General features: G+C 45.1%; 1 protein-coding gene and 1 long non-coding RNA gene across 2 annotated transcripts; one reads left to right on the top strand and one right to left on the bottom strand.

Moving 5' to 3' along the window:
- Positions 1–6496: 6496 nt before the first annotated feature.
- LOC117848702 (uncharacterized) lies at positions 6497–7225 on the top strand. The gene is made up of 2 exons (XR_004638918.2): positions 6497–6884; positions 6983–7225. It is a non-coding gene; the product is annotated as an uncharacterized lncRNA (long non-coding RNA).
- Positions 7226–7858: 633 nt separating this feature from the next.
- Positions 7859–23421, bottom strand: LOC117848701 (probable Ufm1-specific protease). Its single transcript, XM_034730214.2, has 13 exons — positions 23163–23421; positions 22727–23074; positions 15077–15327; positions 14386–14476; positions 13987–14159; positions 12974–13064; positions 12753–12875; positions 12441–12488; positions 12265–12341; positions 11006–11094; positions 10436–10547; positions 8485–8587; positions 7859–8366 (listed from the first exon to the last, which is right to left on the bottom strand). Exons 1-13 carry the CDS (start codon positions 23362–23364, stop codon positions 8137–8139), a joined length of 1938 nt encoding a protein of 645 aa, XP_034586105.1. The 5' UTR covers positions 23365–23421; the 3' UTR covers positions 7859–8136.
- Positions 23422–23975: the final 554 nt, after the last annotated feature.

The raw sequence follows: 23975 nt of genomic DNA, 5'->3' as shown, positions 1-23975 counted from the left end.
AAAAAAAGATCTTGATGCAGATAAAACTTTTGGTTGGGTTCTTGAAATGTAATGTGCTGCCAAATAATTTCTTTTTCCTCAGTTTGTCTAAGCTTCGATCTGGACTTTTAGGGTGTGAGATGGGATGGGTTGGTCCGGTCCCATTTTTTTTGGATGGAATCGTCCCACCGCCACCGAATCGGAGCTTGCCTCGGCCGAATCGAGCCCTGGCGTCGCCGAATCGCGCCCCGTCGCCACCGAATTGGAGCTCCCCGCAACTAAATCGGGCGTCGCCGCTACTGAATCATGCCTCGCCACCGCCGGATTGGTCACTCCACTGTTGGATCGAGCTATTCCATCACCGGTTTGGGTGCTAGCAAGGCGAGCGGCGGTAAGGAACCAAACGTCCTCTTGCCCACCGAGGTGGAATAAAAATTTAGTGATGAAAATAAAAAATATCATTAGTTTGAAAAGCACAATTGATCTTTTACCGTAGCAACGCACAGGTGTTTTGCTATAAACAATAATTCATGTTTTGCATCCTGCATGTGAAGGATGGAAAATTAAACTATTGCATATGCTATGTGTAGAAGCGAACCTCGCAGACGGAACATACGAGCTGACGCCTACTGAGGAGCAAGAATCTGCCGAGCTGCACCACGTCAAAGCCGAGTAGGAGATTCCTGAAGCTTCTAGCAACCCGCTAACTAACATAGTTCAGGAAGGCAAGCCCCGGAGCATAAACCAGTTTTTCTAAATTTCTGAACTACTTAAGTTGCTTATGTTTGTGCATTTACGTTCATAGGAGTTGCTTGAAACCCTAGTTGTATGGTCCTAGGTACCTATGTGCTGAATACTAGTATGTTAAGGTGAGTAGTTGCAATGCTAAATAGGGACACGGTAAAAGTCGAGTGATTCCCTGCCACTCGCGAGCTATAGGAGTTGCCTGTTTACTTATGTTGCAACCATAAGGATTGACGGGCATGGCTGGGCTATATGTTCTGTTTTGGTCGATTGGTGGATTGCCCCGTCTGTCTAGTGAGGAAAATGCTAAGGCCAAAATGCGTCGGCGTTCGTAGTCAAGTGTTTGAAAGTACTAATCTCATACCTAGTATAGGATAGGGAAGCCTAGTACCTGATTGAACCGGGACGTGGGCATACTCCCCGCTCTCTCTGGAACGAAGTTCCCCTGATGCATCATGTGGGTACAAGTGCAGTCACGGCACGGTGAAGTTCCGGGACCGTGAGCCTTGTATCCAAGGGAAGTGGGCCCTAGCCACGTGTCTGGAAATTGATGGGGAGGGCTGACATGTGTGTACCCATTGTGGTACGTAATATCGTGGGAGTAGGTTCACCTTGCAAGGTTAAGAAACTTGATTTAAATTGTCTGCCTTTCACAGTTTGAGACTGCTTGATCACTATTCCGCACTGAGTAACAAGTGGAATAGAGAATGATTATTTAATGATGATGATGCTTGGAATAAAATGATTGCTCAACTTTCTTGCTTAGAATAGGTTGCTTACCTAGAATAAATAATCTACTAGAACCTACTGCTAAAACTTGAAAGTAAGGATCTACTTAGATGCTTTTGGCAAAACAAACCGCTAAGCTAAAAAGCCTTGCATGTCTAGAAGTCGGTGGAGTAGTTGCCACCCGATGGGTAAGTCTTGTTGCTTATTAGTATACTCAGCTTTGCTTGTGGCTTTACTTTCAGGTAACTTAGATGTCAATGATTTGGCTGCTAGAGTCACTTGGGCTACCCAGCTCCCTTCGGGTTGGACAGTTGAGTGGGATCCCTCCTCGGACAGCGAGGACAGGGGTCATTGATGTCATGATCAGCTTCGTCATGATATCGTGTATCGACGTTTAGCTTCCGCATGTTTTACTTCTTCATTTTTTGAAACCATGCAAACTCTGTCTGAATTTCTAAACTCTGATGTGATAAATTGTTGAACTATGTTAATGTGATAGGAATGTTGTAATCTCTGTAACAACTCACCTTCGTGTGAGCAATGCTTCTCGATCCTGTATATGTGGTTTATCGGAGGAAATCCGACGGTCAACTAAGTTGACTTGTTTAAGGTGCATGATCGCGTGTTAGGCGACTTAAGTGTACTTTAGCCAGGTTAATTAGGCGGTTCCGCCACATTGCATACTTACTGGGGGTAGTGTCCTTGAAGAAGCCACATAAACCTTCATCCTTGGGTGATCAAGCATTGATCGTTTCAGGTGGAGTAGGCAAAATGAAGAATCACGGGAACACGGAAGATAAGAGCAAGGGGGGATGTGCATGTTATCTATGTGATGAGCATGGTCACATGATAAAATATTATCCACATTAAAACTATGAGATAGATACACTCACTGGGAGGACGATAGTGATGTACTTATTGTTAGTCAACCAGGTACTATTCATGAATGGATATTAAATTCAGGCAATTGCTTCAATATATGTTTGGTCAGGAAGATGTTTGATGAAGGTTCTACATGCTTGAAGAATGGAACTATTCACTAGTGGATTCCGAGGGCTATGTAATCATGAAGGTGGTAATTGTTACATTAGATATGCATAATAGAACACATCGCACACAAACATGAGCTTGTTATATTCCTAGCTTGAAAAGAATCTAATATATGTGAGGTTGCTAGGACTGGTCATGTAATCATGAATATATATATATATATATATATATATATATATATATATATATATATAAATAATAGAGGATACTGAGTGATAGGAAATCTTAAAGGTGGTATAAGCATCGGGAGTTTGGCAAAAATCCTGATGAGAAGAAGGAAGTCACTTCATCAATGACAAATACTTAAATCTCATGCACAGTCAAGTGCAAGGCTGTAAAGGTGGCTCCAAAGCTAACAATTGTAGGTATAGAAAGAAAGATGTGTTGTGACTGAACTTGCAATACTAGCAAGCAGTGGAGATCGTGGGTCATTTGTTTGAATCTGAAGCATAAACAAAGGTAGGGATAATCTTTCCAAAAAGTAGCTTTTCTTTCTAAAAAGTAAGAAAGGTACATATGAAAATGTCCAAATTCCAAATAAAAAATTTGAAAGTGAAGGACGTATTTTACCCTGAAACGGATATCTTTGTATCTTTTTTCTTTTTATTATTTCTAACTCATGTTTATGAGATAATAAAATAAGACAAAAGCTATGGTAGGAGAATGTGGCATGGGGTGATGTGCACGAGCTCATATAGTGGAGGCACTCCTAAGATGAAAGTAAAATTAAAATATTAAAAAGGTGGAATTGACATGGAGCAAACTTTTGGAGGAGCACAATAATTTTAAAGGATTGAGGTTAAAGTGGAGATTATTGTATGGTGGCTGAAATCCTATTTGGACAAGGACTCAATAGATATCTCACTACACCACAACACCAGATTAGCAATGGATGTTAGTTGGTGAAACTCTACTATTACCAATGAGCAGTCAGTCGGTAAAACTCCCCAACACACAGTCGGTGATCCTTATTTTCTAGAGCAACCGTCAGTTGGTAAAGATATCTATATTTATCTATTAGCGGTCAGTCAGCAAATGTGTTTGCTACATCGAACCGTTAGTCGGTAAATAGGCCTACAAATAGGAACATACTATACTCTCTAGAAAGATTAAAATTGATGAACAATTAACTATATGTTTTTTCATGAAACTATGTTTGTTCATTTGTTCATGAAAGTAAGCTTATTATATTTTTAATAAAACTATACCTTTTAGAATTTGAATGTATTTGTGCCTATTTACTAGATTTACTTCACATTTTAACTACATATGTTTTAAAAAAATCTTTCAATTACAAACAAATATATTTACAAGTAGATTCATCCATTTATCTTTTTTCATTAAAAATTAATATAAACTTAATTTAGTAATGTTTGTTCATGAAATGTTTCAAAAAAATTGAATTGAGGTATTGGTTTGCTTCATTTGGTGTTCATTTGTGAGCACATGTTTGTAGTAAACTCTCTTTCTAGTCAATAGCTAACTTTATCTTTTTTTTGCATGAACATTTAATACAACCATAATTGGGTATGTGTTGTTCGTGAAAGTAATGTAATTATAATTTTCATGCCATAATATATCTTTATAAGATTTTAAATATACATCATTGAATAAAATGGACTGAATAAGCAATTGTTTGAAAGAAAACTATTTATTTCTAGCCGGGTAGAACAACCTCATCACAGCCCATAGCCCAACACATTAATTCAGCCCAACAATACCGCCCGATCTCAGCCACTGGTTTAGAGATCCTACGACTCACGTCCTAACCCTAAGCTGCATTTTGTCGGCCTGCCCCATCCTCACGCCTACCTATCCCGGCCACCATCCTCCCTCCTTGACTCCCGACCCAGAGGACCCCGACCCAGTGGCGAGCACCAGGGGCTAGTGCCGTGGATGCCACCCGTCCGCCACCGGCTGCTCCCGGATCCACCTCGTCCGCAGTCTTATTGGACTCATAGAGTTACTCTGCATAGATTATAAGTGTTTCACTCGGGCAAAATACAGACTATTTCTCTTCCCGTCACGATCCCCCACAGCCCCTTGTCCATCTTTGCTGCTAACGTCTTGTCTTTTTCCCCCTTTTATTAGTTGATATACATATGTTTCATATAATATACTCCCTCTATTCTAAATTACATTATTAATTATTTCATAGGTTTTGCTAAGAACCTAATACGTAAACTAGTTTAGCGAGATCCATCAAAGAGCCCATGTTGTTGTATGTACCTCTTAATCTCCCTATTGATAAAAAGATATACAACTTTCATGTGGTTTTTTTTAAACATGCATTGTCACTTAGCAGCTAAAGTTTTAAGTGATGGATCCAAACATGATCTTATATGATCTTTTTTAATATGAAAAGCTCCCTGCCCTCTCCCACGTCTCTTCAGATTGTGGCGAATAGCCGAAAGATCTTCTATCTGAAGGGAAAAATTTGTGAATTATTGAACATACAGAACATGCAGGGTCCTTGTACATTGAGAATTGAGTGCAGTCTCAGTGCACAGTCTCATTGCACTCTTACTAGGACTGGGACCAAGACTAGGAACTAGATAACCGTGCTGGTTGAGTGCCATGGGGATGAAACTCCTCTCACATATGATGAAACTCTCCTTCCCTCTCCTTAAAAAGATCTTGCCAAATCAGCAAAATTACTGATGCGGCATGAAATTTAATACTTATAAAACTTCCACGGAGACTGGCCTTCCGCGGAGTGGTCTTTATTTTTGTTGTTTTTGCAATTGGACCATTCTAAACCTTTTCCCCAGAAACGGCTCTGAGATCGGCGCCAAATTAAAAGAAAACTGCAAAAAGAAAATGTCAGTCCACTCACTATGTTACAGAGCTGACTGGTCCACATAAATTCTGAAATACTCAGCGATAAGATCTTACAGTTGATTTCTACGTGGTAAGAGGCTGCAGTGTTTCTGTAATTTTTTACCTTGGATACTTTCCTCGACTAAACCCCAGTAAAACGACTGATGACTTTACCGGCACTGCAGTCCAAACTGTATGACTATGTGCTGTTTACCCTGTTCACAGGGTCACACGTTGTGGTGCCCATGTGTTCGTTATCATTATACCTATGTGGTCTAGCACTTAATCATGTGGTTCCCCCGCAAAACATGCCTCGAAATGCCCGCTAATGCGAGACAGAATTTCTCGGTGCTTGCTTACTTTGTCCTACCTACGCTGAAAGCCTGGAACTAGCCATCAGCGCGGTAGTAGTATTTTGTTTTGGGTTTGAACTTCGTATGTGAGCCAAGGACAACTGGACAAGCTTGTTCCTAAAAAGTAAAAACAGTAAAAGCCACACGACAACATAGGTCTGTTCTTAGGCCATCTCAATTAGGTTTCATGAGAATTTCATAAACATTAATTTTTATATCACATCGTGAAAATCGTTGACTTGAGAGGACAGAGGAGGGGAGAGTTTCATCAGACTTAGTTATCAAGTTTCCAGTCTTGGCAAACAAAATACTACCAGTAAATGAGATTTAAAATAAGCTAATTAGTTTAAATTTAAAGTTATATAGTTAAGGATCCAGGGAGTACTTAGTAATGTCCACAAAAATTGATCGTTTTCTGGTTTGCTAATATTTAACATACACGAATACAGAGCAGTTCGAACAAAAAATCTAGCGTCAAATGCTGGCAATCGAAGGGTGACGAAATGCTCTCCGAAATTTTACTCGGCTTAAATACGGCTTGGATACGATCCGAACAACTATTTTTTTGTTGCCAAATTTGGTTTATTTTCATCAGAAGGCAGAGACCAAATTAATACTGAAGGGTCCAAATCTCCGTCAGAATTGCTTATATTCCTCCATTTTGTTAAAGTAGGAAAAACGTAATATCTGATATGTTTTTAACGTCACAAATTAGAAAAGTCCGAATGGAATTAAGTGGTTCTTTATTCATCATAAGAATAAAAGCTCCAAATTCATAAAAGCACTTATCTAAATCTACTAACATCAAGACGGTTTCCCACAAAAGCTACAAGGGACAGCTTTGGAACTATGCAAAGATCCTGTCACCAATTCTTGACAGAACAAAGATTTTGTCCCTAGGTATTTTACAAATAGCAAAACACCTAAAAAAACATTTTGTCCCTAGGACATTGGATGCACTCACAGGTCTACTCTGCTACTCTACTTCAACTGAGACAAAACTGAAGCAGTATAAGACTAGTGTTGCTTTATCTTCGTTGGATCCCTTCCTCTTACCACGAGATAACATGACTCAGTAGAGGGATTAGCACTAAAGGGCGGAGGGAGAAGAAGCGCCGCAGAGAAGCCTGATGAGAGCTTCCACGGTTCTGTGCTTTGTTGTAGTTGCTGCCCTGCTCGTTCCCGTTGCTTCTCTGCAACAAAGACAAGGTTAGTGAGTTCCATCTCCCGTATTTGGTCTGTTCACATCTTCAAGGATACAATTGTGTACTAACATCTTCTCTATCCACTTCTATTTTGGGGTGAAGCTTTTGGAAAGGCCACAAGGTTGCATGAAGAAGCTGGGGCACCCAGGAAGGAGAAGCTGCCATGGTGGTGGGACACTGACTACATGCGGTCAAAGCGGCGAAGACCCATACATAACTGAGATTCAATCTTTGGTGTTGTTTGCTAGGAGCTTGATCTGCTTTCCATATAAGTAATTTATGTTCTCCCATTATGCAAAATTGTCACCGCTGCAATTTGGATACAAAGCATGGAGTTCTTGGTTACTTATTTTGCGGAATGTTAATTTTCCTCTTATCCAAAAGTATAGGAGAGGTGGTGTTTCTTCTTGATCTGTGTTAGCAAGCCTCGACTCACCAGTTTCTAATCAAACTGTCATGGACCAGATAAAAGGAATTTCATTGCCCTTGAACAATAACTAATTCTAGTTATCCCAACTTTCCACTTTTCCTGTATTGGATTGGTTTTCTAGGAAAAATAAGACCAATTTTACTGAACTGTGACCTTCCTACAAACTTTCTAGGAAACTGGCAATGTCTATGAGATGGATATATTCCAGCTTGGTTCACTGTTGCCAAACTTGCCAAAACCGCAGCACAGATTGTAGCATTCTACCGAGAATAGACCACGTGCAATCAGCTTCAACAGCGTTATAGTTTCATGTTAACGGCCGACAGGCCAACTTGTCCACAAACTTCTCATGTTCTGGCAGGAGCCAAGGGGCTTTCCTTCATCAAAGCCCCTAATAAAGTGAGTAATTAGGCTACGAGGACAGGTGTTTTTGTTATCAGACGTGAATGTAATCTGTTTATTCCGAGGGATGCATGTGGGTGTTGTAACTCTATCCTTCTATTAATGCAATTATATGCAGCTCTCCTGCATGTTACAGCAAAAAAAAATGATCAGGCCATTATGGCTAATTTCAAGTTGCCTTTTTCGAGTTCATGGTAAGGATGCAATAACAACTTAGTTTATGCAATTACAAATTAATCTCAGGATGTTAACAGCGGGAAATGGTTGCAAATTAACACCTTGAAATTAACTGCACAAATCCAGCTGAGTGAACTGCGAAAACAGGTTTCCCTACAAGATCATGCCAACCAATCCACATGTTTTGGAGAAAACTGTACTCGTTCCTGTCTCTATGATCACCAAGGCTGATTGCCTCTAAAATCTTTCACACCATGTTGGGCCTCTGGGGTAGAAGAAGGTTGTAGAACTTGTCTTTCAAGAAGAAGCTTCGTCCTTTGCTGTCGACAGACTTCTTCCACCCGCACCATCCACCATTCACAATCTTCTTGAGATCGTCAGCACCAGTGTAGTGTGGATCAAGGATGAGAAAAGCACAGTCGCCACTGGCTTCATTATAATCAACTCCCAGAAGGGTGTAAGCCAAGACTCCTCCACCTGAATGGATTTGCCGGTGATTAATTCAATGGCAAACAGCATCATAGAATCAACTGTAGCGATCTTGACATGGTATATCAAACGTCAAACACTAGAACCTTTGGACAAAATCACATACCAATCATCACTGGAGTTCCCTGTGTTTCGAAATGCCTGGCAAGTTCTCTGCATTTTTCAGGAAGCTCATCACCAGATCTCACATTAATAATCTTGCAACTCACCTGCAAGATGCATTTTATGTTCAGCCAACATGGAAGTGCATAGTATGGTATGGACACAAATTACTTCAAAGCACCTAATAGCTCCTTTCTTATTAGCACAAATATTCAAATAATGATCCATGTGAAGCACATAAATTAATTGAGTGGAGATAGTGTTCAGGAGGGTTAACGTAGAAGGCAATCACCTGCCTTATGTGAGGAGGGGAAAAGAGGGAGGTGCATATTGGACACAGAGAACCGATAACAAAAGGAAAAGGGATAGAAGGTTATAGGAGCCTAAACAGACACCAGGGGCTAAGGCCAGTGTAAAAGCTTGAAGCCTGTGATATGATTAGAGTCAGCCTGTTATGTGCTTAATTCAATCTCAGTTCAAAAATTAATGAGCAGGATCAAGCTACACTGCTGCACCTTTTGCTCATTAACTTGAACAACCAAATCCTAGGCCTGTTAATGGCTTGGTGTCAAACTGTTTAAGACGTCAAACCAACCCGCACCAATATAGTTTTAGCAGCAAAGCACAGGTTGGTTTGGTTTGCACAGAAACCAGTGAAAACCCTCTCCAATCATGTTTATCAACGAATCATGCAATATTTCTGTCTAATCCAATCCTGTTCTCCGTGATCGTTGTCTGGTTGTCCTCATCAGCCTTGGAACTGGACCTTAATGGGCAGCGGATGTCATGGTAGGGCTCGGAGAGGACTATCACTATCAGGATGGCAGGGTGAGATGATAGGATTACGAAGCTCAGAATGATTATTGCTCAATGCTAACCCTCGAGCTGTACGTGCCAATTTGGAGCCAACGCAGGACCGTCATGGAGGCAGCCTAGCTACGTGCCAGGCACAGCGAGGGTCATCGACATGGAAGGCCTCATCACACCTTCGATCTGCCAGGCCATGGAGAATTTCAGATGCTTATGTTGGCTCTGGCGTGGCACGTGGCACAGGGTGAGTCGGTGGGACAGGGGAGCCATAGCTGCTTGTGATGACAGTTTCACTGAACAACGAGGTCCTAGTAAGGATGCACAACAATGAGTCTAGAATGCTGCTACTATCCATTTCAGCTCTACATTTAACCGCAACTACAAAATATTTCAGTAACACCACACCGAATGATATAGCAGAGATAACCTATTATAATTTTATAAACCATCCACACCAACACCATAATGCCAACACCCCTCAACCAAGGTTCTTGAAACAAATCTCTAGTTGATTTAGGACATAAATGCACTAAAAATGAAGGATGAAGCAAGGAGAAAGGCATAACATAAGAAAATATACTGAACAGATGGAAAACACATGAAACTAGCATTTGCTGGTATTAACACGCAGCTTCATTAACCTTCTAGAACAGCAGGGAGTAAATAACAGGACAGGATGTTTTTGAGCCAGTACATAAGTGATTTAGGGTAACCAGATTCCGGTTTGCTGGCTATTTTTCAATCTTTTGTGAGTTTCTGGTAGTTGATCATGTGACCATCCTGTTGCCCATATGTGACACCCGGCCCAATTTGGTTGGCCCAGTGTGACCCATGAGCGCAGGTGCACATGTTTAGTACCACCTTGCTAGTTGAGCAAGGGTGGAGCCAATTTATAAGCCTTTGTCAACCAGCCATAGCACCTTTGGGTTAACCCTTTTACACGAAGCGAGGACGAAAGTGTAAGCAAGGTGCTATGTGTATGCGTGCCCGCCCCTTGGAACGGCTGGGCGGTGCGGCTTTGGAGGACGAGGTGTTACACTATAGGCCAAACAAGTTTTTCCAATCCAATAAGGCAAAAAAAGAAACGAAAAACAACAGTTCCATCAGGTTGAAAAGAATTATGGAAAAGTAATAGTGAAACTCACTCCTAGCAGTTTGTCAAGGACAAAGCTTAGCTCAATGGCTCCAATCCACTCACGAGATCCAATAAATGATGGATCCTTGTCACCAATTTCAACAAGAACTTGTTGAATCTCCCTGAATAGGAACATTGGAAGAGCAACATGGATCAAACTGGCATCATATATTTCAATAACAGGCAAGATTCTTCTTTCTAGTAGAAAGCATTTATTCCAACCATACATTATATAATCACATTAATGTTCACAAATTAATTGCAGCGTGATAGTTCGCTATCCCTAACATTTGCAGCATTTTCAGCATATAGGTAGGGGCATGAAAACATTGCCCTTAGTCCCTTCCAGAACAAAGGCATCAAGAACAGTAGAAAAGGTGTTCAATGATTCACATTATTGGTAATATCATTAAGGATCTCCATGCATTTTGCTTGTCTGAGACAGATTGGAATGCAGATATGCTCATTTTCTGAATTTTCATGGGTGCAGATCGCAAGCTGGTGTCTTTGTAATAATCTTAGGGTCAGTTTGCAGAATATGACCTAGTTATTCAAGTCAACAAAGCAAATAGGTACAAACCTGTGCGAAGGGACATCTATTGATGAATACTGTTGCAATCTGTACCAAGAAACAATTGTTTGTAAAGACCGATATGCACATCCCCATCCCTGCATGGAGGAAAAATACTAAGATTTGCGAACCAATAGAGCACACAACAGTTAAATTTCTCGGAAACAGTAGTTCATAAAGCTCAGTGATGGGCTTAACAGGATAATTTTAAAAGGAAGGTATTCAAAATGCAACATTGCAATTTGTAACGCAATCCTCTCCATTGCCTCCTTAACTAAAGAAACGTAAAAAATAAAGCAACAAAGCATAACAGGCATGCCCTCTGAACAAAATATTCCATGGTCAATAATGATTTTTGTAACAAATATACATGTGCTCAACATAAAACTCACTGCATTTTTTATCGCTATGTCCAGAATAAATAAAATAAGAGGACTACCATCACAATAGCTGCATTCAGGTCTAGTGAAGGGGTTAATATTGATCTCTACTTTTATATTTGCACAAAATTATAGGCCTACATGTTGCAATCTGTGCGGCACATTGTATTGTTTTAACTAGAGGTTTCATAACATATGAAGATTGCAACATGCCGTACGGGAACTAGAAGTTAATCGCAACAAGAACTCAATTATTTTGACTTTTGAAGATATTGAGAAATATCAATCCACACTAATCATATAAGCACGGATTTTTTATTTAAACCAATCAAAGTTTCAATTGAAATTTTATTTGCATTGAACTCCAAATATTTAGTTCATGATAGCATGGTTGTATCTAGAGTTTTTAAGTGTGCCTGCAAACTGCATGTGCAAAGTTGTTTCAAAATAAACATTTGTGGTGTAAGTTCATCACTTAGGTGTCCAAACAATGAACAGATGCAATATCATGTATCTAGATTAGGATCAAAGAAACTGCTATCTAAAATCTTTGCAGTAACCAACATCATAAATGGATCCATGATCTTTTATGAAGGTTGTCAAGCAATCTAGTTGAATAAAAACAAACTGGAAATGCTTCAACATATTTCTAACCTTAACACCTATATGAAACAAACTGCAAAGAAAAAGTAGTTTTTCTTAGAGTTGATGCATCTAAAGAAATACTAAACAAAGAGGGTGAACCCAGTGCTGTAAGATCCCACACATTGTGAGGGCTGGGGAAGGAAATTTCCATACAGCCCTACAAATGATCATATGCATCTAAACAAACACTTGAGCGACAATTTCAAACTCCAGATTGGTTGGCTGTAGCCTGCAGGACATTACATTGTCATCAATACCATCATGAAGGTAATGATAATACTCATATGAACCATCAATCAAAGACATAATTCCTCCAGATACTGCAATAAACATAAAACTTTACGTCATTGTCCGCATTGAGAAGATACATTCACAAAATTTGTTATTTTTCTTAAGTAAGAAATACAGCAACCACTAACCACCACTGGATGGAATTTCTCTGTGGACATCTCGAGGCAGTGAAGAACCTGAATGTTACAAAACACCACAATGCATGAAAATAAATTATTTTACGAGGAACGGAAAGATAATTTGCAGAAGATTACATAATAACATAGTAGTCCTTACGCTCATGTTTGACGATGTTATTAATTTCTCACATGGTAGAACATGATTTTTGGCAAATTTATATGCTTTGAAACATATTTCTAGAAATTTGGCCACATGGACAAAAATTGTAATTAAGAAGAAAAAATGTAATGGAGGTGTTGCAACATATGCATAATGAATACCATTTCTTGATGTCTTTTTCACCCTCTTTCCCATGTCACCAAAAGTCAATGCATTAGAAATTCGCAACAAAGGCCGGTCTAAGGGAAGTCCTAGCCTTACGTGCAGTTCTTTTCTTAGCTCACCTGTAAATAATAAGGATTTTTTTAGGCAGAATAATAGAGAAGTAATGAAATAAATTATGATCTTTTCAGAAATAGTAGCATCATAGAAATTTTCATACTCTGCTTCTCCTCGATCTCCCCGTATCTTGTATCGTATATGGCTGTTACTGGAATATGCAATCCCGAAGGAATGAAATGGTACGGACAAAGCTGCAAACAAAGACAAAAAAACACTTTAGGAAGCAGTTTTAAATGACAATCATGTTTATATGAATGACACACTCAAAGAATCAAGGTTAATGATTAACAGAACTTGTCTTGTCATGTATGCATTGGAAGAGGAAAGAAAACACCAAACACCAATTGCTTGATTGCCCACGTAGGTCCCATTAGTATATTTTACTTATCCATTTTGAACTAGAAGTAGCAAAGTGCAAATTCCACCAATAGATTGAAAATCACATGCAGACTGCCTAGAATAGATATGTGTGCCGATGATTATCAAAGGCGACAACAGGAACGGGTTCTTCTGCGGAGTAATAAATGGCATGGTGACACAATGGTCATATTCACAGCTAACATTAAAGAACCTAAAAGTTAGTTCAGAAATGAAAGTTCATAGTGATGTTATGCACCAATCCCACAGCTTTTACTTACATTTCCTAATTTGGTTAGCTACCGTATATGTTATTCTTGTCATTTAAAAGTAGCTGTCTAAGTACCCTGTACACATAGATCGATGAGGAACAGATCTAAGAAATGGTCAAGGATCATGGACTACATACTCATATTAAGAGAAAACTGTTATCACTAAAATCTTCTTTCATTAAATGGACAAGAGAACTACTTCAAATATCTAATCCCCACAAACTGCTTTATTAAAACGAAGGGTTTGCCCACACCTTGTTTTAGGTTCCAGTATTAATATCTAAATAGATAAAAAATATGTTGTGACAAACTATTTAAACTCCAAAACATGCATCAACTTTCATCAGTGTCATCTTAAGATCTTGTGTTTTTTTATAGACTTCAAGTAATCTGCAACTGTGGCATGGTTCTACACAGATATCTATGCTGCGCACGTATGTGCTGCTTAAGTAAGAACAATTATCAGATTAAGCAAATCACATACCTGTGCTTGTTTAGCTATCTCTGATGCAATAATCTTCTTCATTACACTCATCTGATCAGCTAAACCTGGGATAACAAGTTCAGATACAGCAACCGCCACAGGGAAATCTATTGACGAGTAGCATAGTATATCAAGCTTCAAGTTGATTACTCTTAGGCTGGCAGGTGCTGGGGCTGAAAAAAGAAAAGATATGTTTCAGTAACACGAGGGCACAAAATAACACTTTAAGTAAATCAAAAAGTGGAAAAAAAGTAAGATGGGTCAAGGGAAATGGATAAGTAAACTTTCTGCTAAATAATTTTGCTAGGAAAGAAAACCATATCTGCTGGTGATATCTAGGGTATTAAAGTGAAACGTCAACTTTGAGAAGCAGACTTTGAACACTAGGAAACTAATTACCTGGAAAATACTCTACCACAGGTGTGATGCCAGGCTTCAAGCTACCTACTGATTGATTGGACAGGACAGTTATTTCGATTGCATCTGCATTCTAGCAAACAAAAGTTTTAGAAAGTTGTGACCCGAAATGTCATGTGATACAGAAGTATGCGTGTAGATGGCACTCTGCATGATCCATTTATCGTACTCCTTCCGTTAAAAATTATAAGTCGTTTTAGCTTTGCCCTAAGTATAATTGTCTAACTTTGACCAAGTTTATGGAAAAATATATTTAACATCTACGATATCAAATAAATGGACTGTGAAAATATATTTCATGGTCTATCTAGTGAAACTAGTTTGATATTGTAGATATTTATGCTTGTCTATAAATTTGGTCCAAAATTAAATAAGTTTGACTTAGGACAAAGCAAAAACAACTTATAATTTGGAACGGAGGGAGTACTAGCAAATTCTGGAAAGAAATAAGTCTTCATTGGCAGCTGCCTTTCACATATTTCGTATTTACACACAACCTTACTCCCTTAGGACAATTCGAAACAGATCTTCGTGAAAGATGAAAGATGTGTAACAGACACTGAAGAAATTATTTTGATGCCCGTACAAGAGAGATAAGGAAGCCAATTCAAAACTACCACACTCCTCAAAAATAACATTATAAAACAAGAAGTTTGGTTGAGTATCAGATTACCTCTTTTGTCAGTGAGAGGTTGTACCTCTTTTCTGGGAAGAATTCTGAACAAGATACAATACTTGTCATGCATTCCTTTGTTCTTGAGTTTCCAGGTACATGAGAATCAGAACTTAAAGCATCACCATGTAAGATGATAGAATGATGTGATTCATTAGATGTAATTGGCCCCTCAACTAGGAACGAAACATGAGGATCTCTGAGTTCAGCAGTTGTAGATTCAATAAGTGAAGAAAACCGTTCTTCAATGCCTGCAAGAAAAGTATCACAATTACAAAATTATATCATTCCCTTCAGAAGCAGATGGTTTGCTATACACCTAAATATCCAATACAATTGTTTTATAATGAAAAGAGGAAAACAGATTCCATAAAATAACCTAGTACAGACAGACATGACTATGTTAGCCCAAAATGATCTTTTCCATTCCCATCCCACAAAGGGGTCTTTGGGGTACATATAGGCCAACCATGGGTAGGTGGCTTAGAAGCTAAGCAAAGCATCTAAAAAGCATCTAAGTGCACACAGGCACATAGATAGATAAATAGCACACCCAACACACACATGACTTAGTCTATCAATCTCCTCCTAAGTCTTGCATGTCTTGAGCGGCAATTGGACCATCCCAATCCTAGAGCAGAGTTCTTGGAACTTGATCCTTCCAAGGGACTTGGTAAGAAGGTCGGCGAGTTGATCCTTGGTGTTGATGTAGTTCGCCCTGACACTCCCTTCCTCCAAGCAACCTCGGATGAAGTGGTACTTCACTCTGATGTGCTTGCTTCGCTCGTGGAAGACGGGATTCTTTGCCAGAGCCAGAGCGGACTTGCTATCCACCCTGAGCTCCACTGCTTCAACGTCCTTGCCAAGGAGATCACCGAGCAGCAGAGCGAGCCAGCGAGCCTGAGTTGAAGCGGAAGAAGCAGCGATGTACTCGGCCTCACAACTGGACAGGGCCACCACCTGCTGCTTGACCGACTGCCAGCTAACGAGGCACTTGCCAAGGAAGAACATCATGCTCGTGCTCTTGTTGGTGTCGATGTCGCCGGCGTGGTCGCTGTTACTGTAGCCGATGAAGTGTGCTGCCCCAGGACACCTCGGGTAGTGGAGGCCGTAGTCGAGAGTCCCCGCAACGTAGCAGAGGATCCTCTTGACAGCCTGCTGGTGCTCCGTCGTCGGTCGCTGCATGAACTGACTGACGTAGCTGACAGAGAACGCCAAGTCTGGCTGCGTGTGGGCGAGGTAGCAAAGGCTCCCCACAAGGCACCAGTACTGTGTAGCATCCACCTCCTCACACATGCTGTCGCGGCTCAGCTCCAGCCTCTCCATCCGAGTAAGAGCTGGGTTGCAGTCGGTGAGCCCCCACAACTCAACGACGCGCTTGGCGTAGGCAGCCTGTCGAAGTGCCGGAGTCGTCTTGGTGCACCTCAATCCCCAGGTAGAAGGAGAGAGGCCCCAGGTCACTCATCTGGAAGGCGGCCTTCATCTCCTTGAACGCCTCCACCTCCTCGTCCTTGGTACCCGTGATCACCAAATCGTCGACGTAGACGCCCACCAATAGGGCATTGCCTTTGTTGCCCCGCCGATAGACGGCCACCTCGTGCGGGCTTTTCTCAAAGCCCATAGTCTTCAAGGTGGCATCCAGCTTGGCATTCCAAGCTCGCGGTGCCTGCCGCAAGCCGTAGAGGGCCTTGCGCAGGCGCAACACTTTGTCATCCTTGCTGGGGATGATGAATCCTGACGGCTAGTGGACGTAGACCTCCTTCAAGTCGCCGTTGAGGAACGCCGACTTGACGTCCATGTGGTGGACGCGCCAGCCCTCCTGGGCTGCCAGTGCGAGGAGATGCACAGACTCCATCCGTGCAACAGGAGCGCAGGCATCATCGAAGTCGACCCCCTCCTGCTGCACAAACCCACGCCACCAAGCGAGCCTTGTGCTTGACAATAGCACCAGCTTCATCCTTCTTCAGCTTGTACACCCACTTAAGGGTAATCGCGCGGTGACCGCGAGAAAGATCAGCTAGCTCCCAAGTTCGGTTCTTCTCAACAACTTCCATCTCCAGCTTCATCGTGGCGCGCCATGCCGCGTGTCCCTCAGCCTCAGTGAAAGAGCGAGGCTCGCCATCGTCGTACGTGACGTGCAGCTCCACCTCCAGGTCGTGAGGCACCAGTCCCGGCACCGGCTGGTTGCCGAGGATGTCCTCCATGGTGCGATACCTCAGAGGCTCGCCGTCGTGATACGCGTTGACGCGGTCCTCAAGATGAGAAAGCGAAGTGGCGGACTCCACCGGACTGTGCTCGTTGTGAGCCAGTGTTGGTGCAGGCGTGCCCGGAGAAGTAGCTGCCAGCGCAGGAGAGCCCAATAGGGCTAAGTGGAACGAAAAGGGTCTTCCATAAGATGGTAAATGAAAACGATTAGCCCCACACGAGGTTTGGGTGTGGCATGGCCGGCTGTGGTGGTGGCGGTAGAGAGCTCGTCGCAGCTGGAGTAGTACTCGCCGGAGTCGGTGGAGACCCGGGGACTAGGGTAGGCACGCTCGGCGAAGAAGAGCTGCCCACTCCCCCAGCTCCCTCGAAGTGGACGGAGTCAACGATGAAGTCGTCGTACGTCGGAGTCGAGCCATCATCCACCATCTTGCCCCATGCCCAACCTCGCCCTTCGCGAACACAACGTCGCGTGCCGTGTGCACACGCTATGTCTCCGGGTCGAGGATGCGGTAGGCTGTCACCCCGTCAGCGTAACCAATGAACACCCCTGGGGTGCTCCTGTCATTGAGCTTGCCGATGTGGCTCAGCTCCTTGATGTATGCGAGGCAGCTGAAGACGTGGAGGTGGGCGACCGCCGACTTACGCCTATGCCAAGCCTCATATGGTGTCATACCATCGAGAGCCTTGGTGGGTGAGCAGTTGAGGATGTGGAAGGCCGTCAGCACCGCTTCTCCCCAGAAGATGGCCGGCATTCTCCTTTGCTTAAGGAGGGCTCGGGCCATGGCCACCACCGTCTGGTTGCTCCACGCGACGATGCTATTCTGCTGCGGGGTGTACAGCACGGAGTAGTGGCGCTGGATTCCCTCGTCGACGCAGTACGACACGAACTCAGCCGCCGTGAACTTGCCGCCATTGTCGGTGCGCAGCACGTGCAGCTTGCAGCCGCACTCATTCTCCGCAGCAGCTTGAACGTGCTTGATGGCGTCCGCAGCAACTTCCTTGGTGTCGAGGAGGACAACCTACATGTATTGGGAGACGTCGTTGACTAGTAGGAAGTAGCGTCGCCCTCTAGGTGTAGCCGGCGTCACCGGCCCGCAAAGGTCGCCGTGCACGAGCTCGAGCCGCTCCTTGGCTCAGAAGCTCGCTTGGTGAGGGAAAGGGCGTCGCTTCTGCTTCGTCACGATGCAGGTGTCGCAGAGCTGCTCCACGTGGTCGACGCACGACATGGCCCGCACCATCTTCTTGGTGCTGAGCCGCTTTAGGGCCTCGAAGCGGAGGTGCCCAAAGCGCTCATGCCACCGCCAAGCCTCGTCGTCACGGCGAGCAGCAAGGCAGAGGGGTTCCGCCACCTCCGCGTAGAAGACGTAGAGGTGGTTGCTCCCTCTCCACCTTGGCGAGTAGGCGCTGTCGTCGATCCCAGATCCGGAGCACTCCACCATCGATCTCCACGCGTAAGCCATTCTCATCCAGTTGTCCAAGGCTGATGATCAAGTTTCCCAACGCGGGGATGTAGAAGACTCCAGTGAGGAGTCAGTACTCGCCAGTCTTAGGCGATGAGAACGACGGAGCCGATGCCCTTGATGTCCACGGCCGAAGAGTTGCCGAACTTGAAGAAGTCGCGTACGTCGACGTTCAGGTCGGAAAAGTACTCCCTGCGCCCAATCATGTGGTGCGTGGCACCACTGTCGAGGAACCAGCCGTCGATCTTGTCGTCGCTAGTACCGTCGCCGAGAAATACGTGCGCGCGGCTCGTCGAGGTGGAGGAGAGCCGTCGCGACCGATGCCGTTGCAAGTAGCTCGATGCTCTTATGAGCAAGGAACAGAGGTGGCGGCTCCTCCGCACCCTGCGCGACATGGGCCTGGCCGCGCTTCGACTGGCAACACTCCCTAGCCCAGTGGCCAGTCCTGCCACAGTTGTGGCAGTTGTCGTCTTGTGCCGGCTTGGGCTCACTGGCTGCACCGCCCTGGGCGACTCCTTGCACGCCGCCCTTGACACCTCCTCGCGCCTTGGGTGTCTTGCGCGACTTGCAGCCGCCTGTCGAGGAAGAAGGCTCCCCCTTCTTCCGCTCCCTCTAGCGGGCGAGCCACTGCTCCTCAGTGAGGTGGAGCTTGCTACCAATGGTGACGGGCCCGCCAGACGTCATCTCCTCGCGGTCGTCGATCGCCTTGAGTCGCCCCGTCAGCTCCTCGATCGACAACGCTAAGAGATCGAGAAGCGTCTCGATGGAGATAGTGAGCTGCGAGTACTTCTTCGGAACGACGCGCAGGAACTTCGCAACGGCTTTCTCCTCGTTGATCACGTCGTCGCCTTACCGCTCCAGCCGCTGCATCAAGCTAGAGAGACGGAGGGCGAAGTCGTCGATGTCCTCGCCTGGCTTGAAAGTCAGACGATCCCACTCCTGCCGAAGCTTCTGCAGAGTGGACTGGTGGGCGCGGTCGCTGCCAACTCGGGCCGCAACGATAGCCTCCCAGGCGGCCTTTGCAGTCCTCTTCCCCAAGAGGTTCGCCGCCATCTCCATCGTGACCGCGGCAAGCAACGCCTCGAGCGCTCGACGGTCCTCGTGGTTGTCGACGTCGCTGTACTGGACCGCGTCCCACATCTCCCACACCTGGAGCTTCACCTTCATCACCGAGGACCACTCCATGTAGTTGGTCTTCATCAACATCGGCCACTGCGTGCTGCCAACGGACTCCCGGATGATGGTCTTCATGACCTTTAGAGTTCGGTGCCCGAAGTTGAGGTCGGAGTCGGAGTCGAGGCTAGACTCGTGGACAGAGCTCCTCCTGCTCCGAGGACACCCGACGTCCATGCGTCGACACAGGTCCTGGACCCACCGGTCCACCTTCTCGTTTCGCCGCCGGTCCGCCTCCTCCAGCTCGGGACGGTTGCCCTGCAACTCGGCACCGGCGCAGGGCGTCGTGCGCCTCAACTCCATCTTGTCGCGCTGCACCATCTTACGCGTCACCTCCGCCTCCTCGCGCAACCGGTCTGCCTCCAGACGCTGCTGGGTGGCGACCGCCGCTGCCACTTGTGCCTCCTTCATGGCTAGGTGAGCTGCCTCGGCTACACGTGCCGTTGCAGCCTTCACAGCCACCGCGCGCGCTGCCCGAGCTGCAGCCGCCTCTCACACCTCGGCGTCGCACAGCTGTGCTGCCGCTGCCACAGCCTCCTCGCGTGCTGCCGCACGCCGCTCCTCCCACCACTGCTCCTCTGCCGCCTCCTCCTCGGCCGCCGCCCTGCGGCACCACCCACTGGTCGTGGCCTAGTGGTGGGAGGAGGCCCGTGAGGATCGCGAGCGGGCCGAGGAGCGAGCCGAGCGCAATAGCGGCGCGCCGACCGCGCGCCCCGCGTCGTCTGCGGGTGCTGCGCCAGTCGCCGAAGCCGCGCCAACCGCTGGACCAACGCCACCTGCGCCTTCTACCGCACGCCAGGAGCCCGCCATGTTGAGGAAGAGGTTGGGGAAGAGGGTGCTACCGCCACCCGTGAGCTACTCTGCTGCCGCACGCCGCCGCCCGCCTGCGTCCGTGCCACGCCAAGCTGCACCGAGCCCGAGCCGCCCGCATCTACCTCGCGCACCGCCGCCTGCCCTGCGTCGAGCCACGGCCGCCGCCCGAATTTCACCGCCACCCATGGGGAATCGAGCTGCCGCCGCCGGAACCGGGCTGCGGGATGGTGGAGGAGACCCGCCGGCTGCCGAATCTGGGCTAGGAGAGAGTGGGCTCGGGTACGGGAGAGAGGAGAGAGGAGAGGGTAAGTAGAAAGGAAATTAGGCTCTGAATCCAATTTTTAGCCCAAAATGATCTTTTCCATTCCCATCCCACAAAGGGGTCTTTGGGGTACATATAGGCCAAACACGGGTTGGTGGCTTAAAAGCTAAGCAAAGCATCTAAAACGCATCTAAAGACCATCTAAATAGATAAAGTGCACACAGGCACAAAGATAGATAAATAGCACACCCAACACACACATGACTTTGTCTATCAGACTATGCAGTCAAACCTTTTTATTCTTTACAAGTTCTACTTTGAAAAATTAAGTTGGTGACAGTGGCAGTGGTATGTTCTTGCATCTTCACTTCTAGTGGATCTTCTGTGAATATAAGATTGAGCATACATGCAAACTTTATATAAAAAATTCAATTTAGTAACAAAGATACATGATAAATAGGTCCCCGAAGAAAATGAGCCTAGCTCGGTTGAGAGTGTGGATGTACACGACCACCCAGGTTCAAGTGCTCGTCGAGGCGAATTTGGTTGCCTATTTTATTTTTAATATAAAGCCACCTAGTTCCTCTAGGTTGGTCTAGTTTTTTATATATAAATAGGTTAGCCATTTTATAATGAGATAAATTTGAATTTTCACTTTAGCGCATCGACTTACAAATGATGCAAAATTTTAGTTTCAGTTACAACGAGAAGAGAGGGGTGATCTACCCATTCATGTACTGATATGGCGCAGGGATTGGGGGAGGAACAGGGAACTCTATAGCTCTGAGGACAGGTTACAATGGCTCAAGAACAAATCCTACTCGTCCTCCCTAGGAGGCTCTGAGTTCTAGATCTATTCTTGCTTGATTACAACTCTCCATGCGCCTGGAATATATAGAGTCCGGCCCCAACAAACTAGCCAACCAATCTGATCTAATCTTATCTCCTTCTAACTGACCTTATCTCTAACTTGTCCCCTAAGGCAGGGACTTTTAGGCGCCAGTTTCAGGCGCCACAACAGGCCCTGGTACCTTCTCTCTGCGGCTGTAAACCTTTCCAATGAAAGAGTCCACAACATGTACATAGTTAGAATAATAGAATTAGATTGTTTGGTTTTAGAATTTAGATCTATGGCAATGCACAGGCAGTCTAATAGTCTCACTGTAGTGGGTTCCTTGGATGAGAGAATATTTGTCAGCCTTAAGAAATCACATAGTTGAAACATGGAAGACCCTACAACAATGCAAAATGCAGCAACTTGGCCCCTTATCCAACAAATAATTTGGCTATGCAAATTATAAGTCACGGGGCGAGTAGAGAACTGAGAATTGTTAAGAAGAATGATTGTTTCTAGGCACACATAAAGATAGAAGCAGTATCTTAACGTGAAATGTTAATCTAAAAAACTGAACCGCTTGCAACAAAAGGAATACGCAGCACTACAAATTCTTCAAATAGATGTCAGGACACATCATATCATGATTGTTAACATTGTAAAGAAGAATGATTGTTTCTATGCAAATATTAAGGTGAGTATCACAATACGATATATTGATCTGAAATAACAGGATCAGATGACCCATCAGCAGACTGTTGATGCGCAACAAAAGGAACACACTGCACTCAACTTCATCTAATAGATAACAGGACAAAGCATATCATGTTGGATTCTACTTCTGCTCGTTAATTTTGTACTGTAACAGGTTAATAGATAGATATAAACTTTGAAGCATTTACCAGAAATCTCATCCGCCGGAACATAGAGTGGCAGCTTCAGCGGCAGCTCACAGTGCAGAAGGCAACCCTTCTCCCACAACAACCTCCCTGGCTCATCCTCCCACACAACCTCCAACCCTTCCACCGCGTCCGTCCCGCCGCTCTCAGAGGTAACAAACCGAATCTCCCCGGAGGCGGCATCCATGCTGCCACCGACCATGCCATGGCTCACCGCCACGCCAAGCAGCCGCTCTCTCAGCGCCCGAGCCAGCTCCAGAGCGCGAGCGGCGTCCGCATCGGATCCCTCGCCATCCACGAGCAGCGCCCCGACGATGTCGAACCCGCGAGGAAGCAACCCCCGGATTTCGTCTGCGGGAGGCACAGAATTACAGCGAGACCGTCAGGCCCTCGGGTGAGACCAGGAGAGCTTGGGCGGGCCGGTGGGTGAGAGACTTGCCTGCTTCCCTGGTGAGATCGGGGGCGGCGTGGTCGCCGTGAAGGGGGCGCAGGGCGGCGGCGACGGTGAAGGGAGGGAGGACGCGAGGTGCGCCGATCAGCCAGCGGAGAGGGGAGGCGGAGGGTGGGGAGAGTAGGGATCTCTTGGGGCAGAGGAAGCGAAGGGCCTGGCGGTCGCGCGCGCCGGCGGCGGAGGCCTCCATCGGCGGCGGCGTGGGAGCTGTGGGGGGTTTTTGTTGTGTGGGCCTGTGGGGGACCACCGTGCCTTCTTCCGTTCTCGTTGTGTGGGATTTGTCCGGGTAAATAGGTATTTTCTTCCTTCAACTAGATAAATTTAGGATTAACCGGATATATACCATTATAACTTTTCAAATATATCACTATAATTTACTCCCTCCATTTCAAACTGCAGGTCATTTTAGCTTTTTAGTTCATAGATATTATGAGACATTTTAGCTTTTTTAGTTCATAGATATTATGAGACGTTTGGTTTGCGTAAATGTAATGTAAACAGATTATAGGTATTAAGTGATACCTATACACCCATTTGTTTCAACCTCCTCTGCAATCGGTTACCCGCAATCGGACGGAGGACCTAGGAACAAGTTAGCTGTATCGGGCTTAGATGCCCCAGAATATGTAAATATGTTAGTTAACTTTAAACTTGCTTTTGTGATGGCCGCAGAGGGCTTTTCTATAATTTGTCGAAAAAAGTTTTCGATCCTCTTTCTGTTTTTTAGGTTTGAAAAGTTTAGAGTGCGGGTCGGGCGTGTCAGTAAGCGCTGATGAGCGAAGGCACGTAGCCGCTGGGTGT

Source organism: Setaria viridis, chromosome 3 (genome assembly GCF_005286985.2).
Source record: "Setaria viridis chromosome 3, Setaria_viridis_v4.0, whole genome shotgun sequence".
In the NCBI taxonomy this organism is placed as follows: domain Eukaryota; kingdom Viridiplantae; phylum Streptophyta; class Magnoliopsida; order Poales; family Poaceae; genus Setaria; species Setaria viridis.
This window is presented reverse-complemented; position numbering and strand designations above follow the sequence as displayed.